At 37.9% G+C, this 12,927-nt stretch overlaps 1 protein-coding gene across 5 annotated transcripts in view; it reads right to left on the bottom strand.

The window, feature by feature from the left end:
• Positions 1 to 12,927, bottom strand: part of DIAPH2 (diaphanous related formin 2) — a 922,276-nt gene that overhangs the window by 123,198 nt on the left and 786,151 nt on the right. The window contains exon 28 of one of the 5 annotated variants that reach the window (XM_054677166.2): positions 12,059 to 12,201. The exons of the other annotated variants lie outside the window; for them this stretch is intronic. Within the exon in view, the coding sequence (XP_054533141.1) occupies positions 12,152 to 12,201 (50 nt within the window). The 3' untranslated portion in view covers positions 12,059 to 12,151. Of the gene's footprint in view, positions 1 to 12,058; positions 12,202 to 12,927 lie in introns of those variants that run through there. 5 annotated transcript variants of the gene reach the window in all.

Raw genomic sequence — 12,927 nt, 5'->3', positions numbered from 1 at the left:
TGTCTTCATTTAGTCAAATAATGATGAGTTGTGCAAGGCTGTGCCTAGAGCCAATTTAACTGGTGAATTAAGGTGTCGGCTCTGTCAAAATTAGTCAACCATCAATGAAAAATACTCAACTACAAACTACTTTATGACATGCATACACTGTTTTTCATGGGGGTGGGGGCAGTAGGGAGTAGAGATACAAAAGAGTATGAATTATAATTCCTATTCTCTAGAATCTCATTGAGGAGATAATGACAGACTCTCTCCTTTGACCAAACTTGAGTCAGATTCTTCTGAGCTCCCTTTTTAATTAGACCCAAACTTAGGCTCTGTCCCTGGCTCATTTAGTCCTGTTTTAGCAAAAATACTACTGGGTTAGTTTAGTGCAGATCCCCCACCCTTGATATCTGATCAAATTCCTTATTCCTCACTCTGGATATCTTAGCATCTTGGTCTGACTTCAGCAAGAATCCTGTCAAGTCAGTTTAGCTGGAATGCCCTTAGGCCTGATGTTTCCTCTTAGTAATTTTCCATCAATCGACCCCCACCCTGGTTCATGGCTATAAATGTCCACTTGGTACTTCTTGTGTGTGGAGTTAGGCTTAATCTCACTACCGTACTACAAAATTCCACTGTAGTAGTCCCTCTGAATGAAGTCAGCCTTACCATCTTTAACAAGTGTCAGAATAATTTTTTCTTTAACAGTAAAACACAGAGATGTAAAAACAAAACTATAATATAGGGTACTTTTTGCTAAGTGTCAACAGAACTACATAGAGAGTATAAGTTATGTAATTACAGCAAGCAGATTACTTTCAAATGGGGAATTCAACGAAGCCTTGATGAGGTAGATGGGATCTGAGCTATGCATGGTGAAAGCCTGGGTGAAGTTTTCATAGGTAGAAAGTAAGAGAGATTATTCCCAATGGGGAAGTAAACAGCTTAAATTGATTTACACATTGTTTATTTGGAAATACTATTTCTGAGCTCAATATTCTTTAGCATCTAACTTTATAAATGGTTAACGAAAAAAGGACAAAAGAAACATGCATAAGGTAGAAGAGGGTAGTCAATAATGGACAACCATTCTAAGAAACAGTCTTTCTGCAGCTTACTCTTAGGCTTGTGGGTATGATATGCTGGGTCAAAGGTGGCTCTCAAGGGATCGGTAATAATTATAACAAATGTGATCCTAATTCAGCTGATCAGGGTTTGTATAAGATCGGTCCTGATCTCGTAAGGAATGGTGAGTTGCTCCAAAGATCTTAATGTTCTATTACTATCTAGATTTATATTTTATAAAATATGAAGACATCCTAGGCTGAAAGTAGATGTCCTACGGTAGTTGCAAGCTATGACTGTTCCAGTCCAGAGCTTTATGTATTCTTTGGGGACTTTTCCTAGGCCAGCGTCCACATCTTCTGTATTAGTTTCCTAGGTCTGCTATAATAAATTATGACAGACTGGGTGACTTACAATAACAGAAATGTATTCTCTCGCAGCTCTGGACACAAGAATTCTGAAGTTAAGGTACAGGGCAGGGTTGGTTCTTTTGAAGGTTCTGATGGAGAATTTGTTGCACTTCTCTCTCCTAGCTTTTTATGGTAGCCATCAATCCTTGGGATTCCTTGGCAGTCGCATCACTCCAGTCTATGCTTCCACAGTTACGTGGCATTCTCCCTGTGTGTCTTTGTGTCCCACATGGCCTACTTATAAGGACACCAGTCATTGGATTTAGGGTGCACCCTCATCCAGTATGACCATATCTTAACTTGATTACATTTTCAAAGCCTCCAATCACAAACAAGGTCCTATTCACAGATACTGGGGATTAGGACTTAAACATACCTTTTTGGGTGACAATTCAACCCATAACTCTTTCATAGCCTATTATTAAAGTACTATTTTCCTAAACGAGATTACTTAATTCCATCCCAATGATTCATTTCCCAGAATTTTTTTTCCTTTTGAAATAAGCAAGTTCATATAACATCTACCTAATAAGCTGACTTTCAACTAAAATGGGATGTCTAATTTCTAATCGAGTTTAGTACATATTAGAGCTGTCTTCAAAATCTACTTCACATAGTGAAAGCAAGGTAGTACAGTCAAAGTTACATTAGGCCCTGTGGGGAGATAAAAAAAATGATAAAAAAAAAATTGGCTCCTACTCTCATATAGTTTACAGCCTTGAGGTTTCACAGCATAGAATGTTTGCGATGGAAGGGATCAAAGATCATCTATTCTAAACCATTCATTTTATAGATGAGGCCTTTGAGGCCCAGTGAGGTCAACTAATTTGCCCAGGGCTCACAAAGTTAATTGGGGAAATAGAACATGCAAGGGAAACAAATGAAGGGCACAATTTTAAAGAAATCCAGCTACTCTTCTGCTTTTGTGTATGAGGTACGCAGTGAATGCTGATGATGTGCCATAGAGATTAGATCGAAGTCTGGCAGTCAAGAGCAATTCTGGAGTAGATGTCAAGGCTCTTCATCTCCTTTGCTCTCATCTCTGTAGCCCCCCAGAAAGCAAAATAACTTCCTGACCTTTCTTTTCCTGGGGCATGGGCTTAACTCAAGTTTCAGTTGTCTGGGGAAGCAATACCTTTAGAGTAGAAAGCACAAGGCTGTGCTGCTCTACCTGTTATAATTCTCTGATGACCATAAACTAATGGTAGAGAAGTAGCCCCCAGGGTGGGTGGGGTCGGGAAGAAAGGATTCAGGAGTTACAGATTTGCTATAGATAACAGAACTGTGATGCACAGTTCATTCTTTCCTGCTTCAAAAAGGAAATATGTAGTATAACTGATTTTGAAGGGAAAAAAAGGGTAAATTGCCTACTTCAAAGACAACCAATTGCTGGAATAGCTTTCAAGTCAGTTTGTAAGTCAAAGCTCTTCTTTCCTTTCTCCTTTAACAGAAAATGTTTGATATACCAAAAAATTAACAAACAAAAAAACAAAAAACTACCATTAATGTAATTAAAAACAACCAATCACTAGAGTTAAAGAACAATGAGGTACCATGGCATTCTATCATAACCTAACTAAAGATTTAACAGAACAACAAAGAAACTGAAAAAAATGGTAAGAAATTACAGGAAGAAACCAAGATTTTGCATATCTGTTTATTTTTCAACTGGCATTGAATCATCATTAACTGAGCCTATTTTCTCTGAATTAATGGAACCAACATTTAATCTGACTTGCCTAATATGGGGATAGGCTTACTCCTCTCTTATAAAATGTACAAGATTTAAAATTAAAGTAGAAAAGCATCACTTTCCAAGCCTACTGTTTTGGGATGCAGCGAACAATTAACTATGTTTCTACCAATTTATTCAAAATTTCATTCAAAATATTCTTTACATAATTATATTTCTTAGAGCTGTTTAAGAACTGCAATTTCAAATTAGGTGATTTCAAGTACACCTAGATGTGAATTAACATAAATTTTAGCATCATCAACTAGAAAACAGAGCTTCAAAGCAACCAAGTAACATGTTATAGATTAACATAAACAAATGTACATAATCAGAGATTCAAAGACATAGTAGAATGTCACATTTTCTTTGGAGTTTTGAAAAAGAATAAAATTTGACAAATAATGCATTATAATGATCACCTCCATGGATGTCTAAGCATGGGATAGAATTTTTGGCTTTACTGGCAAGAAGAATTACAAATTGAATGTGTTAAGTGTATGCATATCATGCTTCTATGGGGATGATTACACAATTGTGACAATAGCAAAAAACCAACTCTCATGAAATGATCCTCCTTATAAGAAACTTACAATGCAAGCTAACTTTGGAAAACTCCACAAATGAATTAGTAACTAGAAGAGTCACTCTTCCACTTATTACTGACTTAGGCCTGGAGAGCTGAGATTTTTGTCATTTATGATACAGCTGAGAAGAAGAGCTCTTTAGTGTTTTTTTCATTAGAAACTTCATGAAGACCTGTAATTGGACAAGTACCCATTACCTAGGCATTAAATCTAAATTCTATAGTAGTCCCACACTTTACTTCATTAGTCAAACACACATGCACAAATCAATGCAAGATTTCAATAAGAAATTTATAGGGAAATATAATTTCACATGATAGTTCATCTTACTGTACTTCAATTTAGTAATTATTTGATTCACCTTCTGAAAACTGTAGAGCTGATTCACTAGTGTAACTTTTTCTTTCTAATACAATGGATTATTTAAACTAAAAAGGATGTGTGTATATATATATATACATGTATACACACACACACATATATATATATATATAGATATAGATATATTTTTTTTAGACGGAGTCTTGCTCTGTCACCCAGGTTGGAGTGCAATGGCACAATCTTGGCTCACTGCAACCTCTGCCTCCCAGGCTCAAGCCATTCTCCTGCCTCAGCCTCCAGAGTAGCTGGGATTACAGGCATTTGCCACTACTCCTGGCTAATTTTTGTATTTTTAGTACAGACGGGTTTCACCATGTTGGTCAGGCTGGTCTTGAACTCCTGACCTCAGGTGATCCACCCACCTTGGCCTCCCAAAGTGCCGGGATTACAGGTGTGAGCCACAGCACACGGCCTATATATATTTTTTGAGAGAGTCTCACTCTGTTGCCCAGGCTGGAGTGCAGTCGCACGATCTCTGCTCACTGCAACCTCCACCTCCCAGGTTTAAGCAATTCTCCCTGCCTCAGCCTCCCAAGTAGATGGGATTACAGAGGCCAGTTACCATGCCTGGCCGATTTTTGTATTATTAGTAGAGATGGGGTTTCACCATGTTGGCCAGGCTAGTCTTGAACTCCTGACCTCAGGTGATCCGCCCACCTTGGCCTCCCAAAGTGCTGGGATTACAGGGGTGAGCCACTGCACGAGGCCATAAAAAGGATGTGTGTGTGTATGTGTGTGTGTGTATGTGTGTGTGTGTGTGTGTGTGTGTGTGTGTGTGTGTGTGTATATATATATATTTTTTTTTTTTTTTGAGACAGAGTTTTGCTCTTGTTGCCCAGGCTGGAGTGCAATGGCGCAATCTCGGCTCACCACAACCTCCACCTCCCGGCTTCAAGCGATTCTCCTGCCTCAGCCTCCTGAGTAGCTGGGATTACAGGCATGTGCCACCACACCTGGCTAATTTTGTATTTTTTTAAGTAGAGACAGAGTTTCTGCATGTTGGTCAGGTTGGTCTCGAACTCCCTACCTCGGCCTCCCAAAGTGCTGGGATTACAGGCATGAGCCACGGCGCCCGGCCATGTATATTTTTTAAAGCAGTATTACTCATTCAATTGAAAAAATTAATTCTACAGCTCAGGCTTTTTTGAAGTCATATTTCATACTACAAGTTCTATACAGAAGCACTGTTTAAGCTCTTAAATATTGGTTACATTTCAGAATTTCAGTCCTCAGACCCAGAAGACATTTTATTAATTTAATAAAGATTTAATAAAGACATTTAATTAAGATTAGGCAAGATGCAGACATGTATTGTATACAAGGGTGGCAGAAAGGACCTTTAGCATGCCTCTACATTTGCCATTTTGCTAACATAAACCCAAGCTGAACTTCACTCATTTTTTATGCAAATCCTTGGCTGGGGAGTGGCTTAAGTGTAAACTTACACTTTCTACCACTAATGTGTTAAGTCAGGACTTCTCTTAACTCCGTGTGGAAGGTACAGCTATACTTTATAACCAAATCAAAACACCATAGTCAATTATAGGTATATATTTCATGACTTTAACTAAAATGTGAACATTACTTTTCCAATCTTTATGTTACTGTGATGTGACTGATCTTTAAATAGACTCAAATTAATGAGAAAATATGGACATTTCACTTAGAATGAAAGACTCAGATGATAGGAAATTTGTCTCAAATGTTAATATTAATGTGTTGGGTTCTAACAACACAAAGCTCCAATTAAACTAAATTTTACATATAATATGATGCACATAGGTAGATTTCTAATGTTTTCCTGATGACTCAAGTAGAGTGCTTTATTTTTAAAAAACTGATTATGTTGTTCACTTCAGGTTTACAATATTAATGCTATTTTGTGATCAATTTGGTAAGCCCTACAATAGTTCCCAAAATGACTTATAGATGCAACTTGACAACTCTTTTACTTAGCTAGCATGATAATTAGAACCTAAACTTGCATTTCAGGTTGCCATATCACCTATACAGAACTGACAACAAGCTATTTTCTTGGCAAATACCTGATTGATGGTTCATTCTTAGCATGCTTGGAGAAACACATTAATAAGATAACCCATGTCTTTTTTCACTCTGTAATATCTACAGATGATCTCTATTTCAGATGACTCTAAGCAGCTAAACACGAATAAAAAAGAACACCTTTCTGGCTCATTAAGGCAATTGCTCAAGCTGTCATTAGAATTATCTCTCTGAAAATGCAGTACAGGATGCAGCAGGCCTTGTCTGCTGCAGAAACTAATGGTACAGAGCTACCTTTTGACAGCAGGACTAAATTTACATACTTTACATATTCAGTGAGTAAAGGAATAATTTACAATAATCAAATATGCTATGTTTGGGGCATTTTCTCCTCATTTGAAATACATCTGTCTACTTTGTAAGCCTAGTCATCGACAACCGCATAGGAAATGAATTAATTGAGCCAAAGCAAAAGGAGACCTTTTCTACTTATTTAACCCTACCCATTTTCTATAGGGCAATTGTAAATTATGCCTCAGAAGATAAATAGCAAGTCATGCCTGAAAAGATGAGATGCTCTGGTTTTCATCCTCAGACCTGCTAGGCTGACTACCTGTCAGATAAGGCAGCAGCCAGGATTATGCCTTGAAAAGCTGACAAACCAAGATTTTTATCATTAAATCAAACCTGCTGGGTTTAAACTCTGTGAACTTTAATTATCTCATATTTAATTAGAAGAACTAGATTAAACCAAAAGTGGAGGGTGGGGGGAGGTCCTGGCAAAGGAGAATCAAGGAGTTATGGGGGATGCGGAGACTTCATATCCACAAATCAGATTTCTTATTTCTAATAAAGCAAGGTTGTGCAAGGGCTGCACAATACTAGAAGTTATCTAGTCCATCCCAGAACGATAATCATCTACCCTGTTCTTTATTATTATTATTATTAATTTTTTTTTTTTGAGATGGAGTCATGCTCTGTCACTCAGGCTGGAGTGCAGTGGCACGATCTCTGCTCACTGCAACCTCTGTCTCTTGGGTTCGAGGGATTCTCCTGTCTCAGCCTCTCGAGTAGCTGGGATTACAGGCACCCGCCACCACACCCGGCTAATGTTTTGTATTTTTAGTAGAGACAGGGTTTCACCATGTCAGCCAGGCTGGTCTCGAACTTCTCACCTCAGGTGATCTACCCGCCTCGGCCTCCCAAAGTGCTGGGATTACAGGCATGAGCCACCATGCCTGGCCTTACCCTGTTCTTTAAAATCTCTGCAGGAAGAGGTTCTGCATATTTGAAAAGGTTTAAAACTAATAAGGGCACTATAAGTCACTTTACCAGAGAATGAGAAAATGAAACTTTTTATACTTCACCAACTAAAAGATAAAAATAATCTGTTCTCCAGAGGTTGCTTTTATTACTATTTTTCTTTATGTAAGGCAAGACAGCATAATTAACAGTACTTTCAGACTATCTTGTTTCATAATAGAATAGAGTCATAAGACAATGAATTATTTAACCAGTAAGTACTCATTGATGATCTACTCCAGCAGTCGGCAAACTTTCCCTGTAAAGGGTCAGATAGTAAATATTTTAGGCTTTGTGGGCCACAGAGTCTCTGTCACAATTGCTCAACTCTACTGCTGTAGCCCAAAAGCAGGCATAAATAATGTGTAAATGAATAAACGTGGCAATGTTGCAAAAAAGTTTATTTATGGAGAGTTGAATTTCATATAATTTTCATGTCACAAAATATTGTTTTTCTTGTGGTTTTTGAGACAGTCTCCCTTTGTCGCCTAGGCTAGAGTGCAGTGGCATGATCTCTGCTCACTGCAACCTCTGTCTCCTGGGTTCAAGTGATTTTCCTGCCTCAGCCTCCTGAGTAGCTGGGACTACAGCAACCTGGTACCACGCCTGGCTAATTTTTGTATTTTTAGTACAGACGGGTTTCACCATGTTGGCCAGGCTGGTCTCGAACTCCTGACCTCAAGTGATCCACCTACCTCGGCCTCCCAAAATGTTGGGATTACAGGCGTGAGCCACCACACCCAGCCCTTGTGATTGTTTTCTTACCATTTAAAATCATAAGAAATATTCTTGCTGGGCGTGGTGGCTCACACCTATAATCCCAGCACTTTGGGAGGCCAAGGCGGGCAGATCACGAGGTCAGGAGTTCAAGACCAAGCCTGACCAACACGGTGAAACCCCGTCTCTACTAAAAATGCAAAAAGTTAGCAGGGCATGGTGGCGGGCGCCTGTAATCCCAGCTACTCAGGAGGCTGAGGCAGGAGAATCACTTGAGTCCAGGGGGCGGAGGTTGCAGTGAGCAGAGATTACGCCATTGCACTCCAGCCTGGGCGACACAGCGAGACTCTGTCTCAAAAATAAATAAATTAATTAATTTTTTAAAAAAGAAATATTCTTAGGTTTTGGACTGGATTTGGCTTATAGGCCATAGTTTGTTATCCAATGGTCTCTTCCACACTTAAGTCACTATGAAGGGGAGAGAAAATGATACAACACATGGCTACTTTTCATAATGGTTGGGAAAACAAGACAAAAATAATATTTTTTAAATTGGAAAATAATCCAAAGCTGCACATAATAAAGGGCTAAAGTGTGTGGGGCATCCCATAGGCTAAAAGAGTCAAGGCATGAGGAGGACATGACTCTATGAGATCTGGAATAGTCAGAACAGGACTCATGTAGCAACTAGTTGTACCAGGAAGAACTAGGTGGACTTATATAAGTGGAGAAAAGGAGGAAAGAGCACTCCAGTTGAGAGAAATAACATAAACCAGGATAGAGAAATGTGAATTAGCAGGTTGCATTTGGGGGAATGTAGGAGAAAGGCCTGTCTAAGCAGAATCAATTGGAGAAATTAATTCAGTCACTCAATAGATAACTATTGATCACTCCTGTGTGTCAAGCATTATGCTAAACACTAGAGATACTGTGATGAGTAAGGCACAATCCTTGTCCTCCAATTGCTCATGGTCTTGTTAGAAGGACAAACAAGCAAGCAATTATAATACAGGATAAGATACTTATACTGAGGTATAAAGCTCCCTGGAAATAACTATGGCAATTTAAAAAAATTATGTCAATTCTCAACACTCCATTCATTTGCATTTAAGGTAGAGATCTGTGATTTAAACCATAAAGGGAATCCAAATGCAAAATAAAAATCCCTGTGTGACCCACACAAGGCCTGATCATTTAAATATTCAAACGTAACTGCCTTTCCTAGAGAAACAGCAAAATCACATAAACTTCCTATAAGTGATTTTCGGAAACCCTTTGAAGATTATAATTTTAAAAAGGATTATTATTTTATTAGCTTGATTCACTGCAACTGGGCATTATGTCATTGGTCCTAACAATGTGCATACACCTATCTGTAAACCTTTTCAGCAATGAGGTAAATTACTATGGAAAAGCCTGAAAGTGTTTTTTCACCAGAGATCTTTAAGAAGAGAATTTATATCTATCTGCATGAGATGGCTCAGGATCAATAATGCCTAGAGCACAGCATGAATTTTCAACTCTATGATTTGAAATCTCTTAAAAGCATTCCAGTGACTATTTCTACAAATTATATCACTCATTTTTTAAAAATGTAGTAGTGTTATCAGACTTATTTGAGGTAAGAACTAAAAATTCAGCTACAAGTGTTTAGAGCACTATGACCAAAGAAAATCTGAAGGAAATCATAAATCTTTTGCATGAGCCCCTAAGTGAAAGGGAACATTGTAAGGAAATAGCATGCAGGATAGAATTAGACAAACTGGTGTTCAGATTCTGATTCAGCCCTTCACCAGCTGCGACCTTGCCCAAGCTACTTAACTTCTCTAATCTTCCATTTCTTCCCCTGTAAACCTGGGAAAAGAAAACCTAATGCTCAGGAATGTTGTGAAGATGCAATGAGATGCTGTACATATGACACCTAGAACATGCCAGGCAAACAATAGGTACTCCAGAAATGTTAAAGTCCTCCATTCTTTCTGTGTTTTTCTTTCCTTTTTTTTTTTTTTTTTTTTTTTTTGAGACGGATTTTCACTCTCGTTGCCCAGTCTGGAGTGCAATGGCGCGATCTTGGCTCACTGCAACCTCCACCTCCCAGGTTCAAGCAATTCTCCTGCCTCAGCCTCCCGAGTAGTTGGGATTACAGGCGCACCACCACGCCCGGCTGATTTTTTGTATTTTTAGTAGAGACGGGGTTTCACCATGTTGGCCAGGCTGGTCTTGAACTCCTGACCTCAGGTGATCCGCCCACCTTGGCCTCTCAAAGTGTTGGGATTACAGGCGTGAGCCACCATGCCCGGCCCATTCTTTCTTCATTGCCAGTTTCAACTCAACTTTTTTAGGCAATGACCCCGAACAACAGGCACAAAGATGTCATTTGCGTGGTAAGTGAGCATAAAAGGGAGAACAGACCTATGTATGTGTAACCTTTCTTCTGTGGTTATTGTGGGTAGCATGTTGTGGGTAGTGTGACTTAACAACCAACTCTGCTATAGAAGGCACCTGTTGAACCTCCCCTTCCTCCTGAATCCAAATATGCATCTGCATTCTCCACTTTCACTCTTTCCTTTTAATGTTCTCTCAGCCATGGACCTCTCCTCAAAAGCCAGGGTCCTTGGTGAGCGGAATAAATAAATGGTGAGAAAGACCAGAGGAAAATATAATTTTCCTAGCGATACCTCCATTTTCTACAATAGTTAAGAAATATTATTTGCTTTTTCTCAGTTCATTTCCAAACTAAGTCTCACACCCTTGGAATGCTGTAATACCAATACTGCCACTTGTGAAGAGTATGTCATTCGGGCTTCTCTATACAGCATTAAAATGAGGCTTCCTCAATAAATAATATACGTGGAAGCTTCTCTGAGCTAGAACAACCATACCTCTTTTGTGCATAGCAACTCCCATGACCTAGAAGTGCTTCCTGCAGTTATGTTCTTATTAAGTTGAATATTTCACATGCTTTGGAGCTGAGAGCCAAGAGCCGAGTCTCTTGCGTGGTTGTTTTTTTTTTTTTTTCTTAACACAGTATTGAAATCTTCATTATCTCCAAATATTCTATCTATGTTTGCTACTAAATGTACATGTAGTAGTGCTATTGCCCAATATGATTTCTGAATGGATTAATAATAATATCAATTTTATATTTCCAGGTACACAACTCACAGGATTCTTAAAGTATCTCAATAGTAGAATACGAATAGGTAAAGAAATCACTGTGCTGTGATTCATATCTGAAGGACTGTGATCCCACATAGGAACATGTAAATAATCAAGGGCTTAGGCAAATGATATAAACACATTTGCACGAGCCTGAATGTATAAACTTCATACATGCAAAGATATAAAAATATATGTATTACATGAGTTATTTGCAATTATGTCTTAAAACACTCAGGGTATTTCTGAGTGTTCAAGTTAATGAAGTTCTTGAAAATATGGATTAATTTAAATATACTAAAATTATATATTACATATATGTATGTGTGTGTGTATGTGTGCATGCACGCACTATATATGGCTAATAACTGGCAAAAAACCATGGCTACCCTAGTGGCTTTTGTCTTTATATAATAGTCACTCCAATAATGACTAGTATACATTTTAAAAACACATTCATAGGACAGAGATCATATCTTAGACTGCTTTTGTATCCCGCTTAATGCCTGGCAGAATGTTCTGCACAACACAGTCATCTTGAATGCAAGCTAGAAATATTCATTGTAGACTATATATCTGTTTTCTTCCCAAGTCTATATTTTCTTTCCAGGCATAGATATGGTTAACCATCATGAAATCGGTATTAAGGGGCATATAGCATAAATTTTATCAGAAAGCCTTAGACAGAAAGAAAAGAGCACCAGACAAAATGAATATCATGTTTCCACTAGAAACTTTTACTACTTGATTATCTTAAAAAGTCATGTTGTACCATCACCCAATCCTGTTTAAAACAGCACTCAGGCCGTTTATGTAGCTGATCTTGGATTAGCCCTTGTTGCACAGGGATGATTTACCACTGCAGAAAAGAAGAAATAAAGAGAAAAATTATTTGAAATGTATAAATAAAAAAACATAATGCACCTAGAACACTGAATAAGACAAAACCATAAACAGCTCATTTATAATACTGATTTAGGATTGTGCTACTGTAACCTAAAATGAGAAGTTCAACAAATTAGGCCACAGATAATACACAAATCTCATATTTATTTCATTAGTTATCATGCAGGTCATGATAAACGTGTCACATAATAAAGGAATGAACTGCGTATTGCCAGCACTCCATCTCAAGCTGCATTCTTGCTTGTTTCTTTGGAAAGCTGTAAGTTAATGAATAGATGCTACTTTCTATGATACGGATGTCCTTCACTACTCGAATCTATTCAGTTCAGCAATGAATACATATTCATGAATGTGAACTCTTCTCAAAACAGGGATTTAGACAGTCTATTCCATTAAACATAAGTTTATTTTTCTTCCAGGTGTCAGCTAGGAAATCAACATTTTGGTCAGTGGCCTTTTCATAATGTTTGTCCTAATGGATGCCACCTGGAAAGAAAATCAACTGATATTTAATAGAGTATATTTTCTAAATTTCCATTCTAGGAAGAGTATTATCTTAGGAAGAAGTAATTCATTCTAATTATTAGAAATTAACATAGATTCATAAATACAACTGTAGCTGAATCTGGTGCTAATTAAAACAAGAGTTAAACAAAAACTATATAATTCACTTTATTAT

Source organism: Pan troglodytes, chromosome X, assembly GCF_028858775.2.
Source record: "Pan troglodytes isolate AG18354 chromosome X, NHGRI_mPanTro3-v2.0_pri, whole genome shotgun sequence".
NCBI lineage: Eukaryota > Metazoa > Chordata > Mammalia > Primates > Hominidae > Pan > Pan troglodytes.
This window is presented reverse-complemented; position numbering and strand designations above follow the sequence as displayed.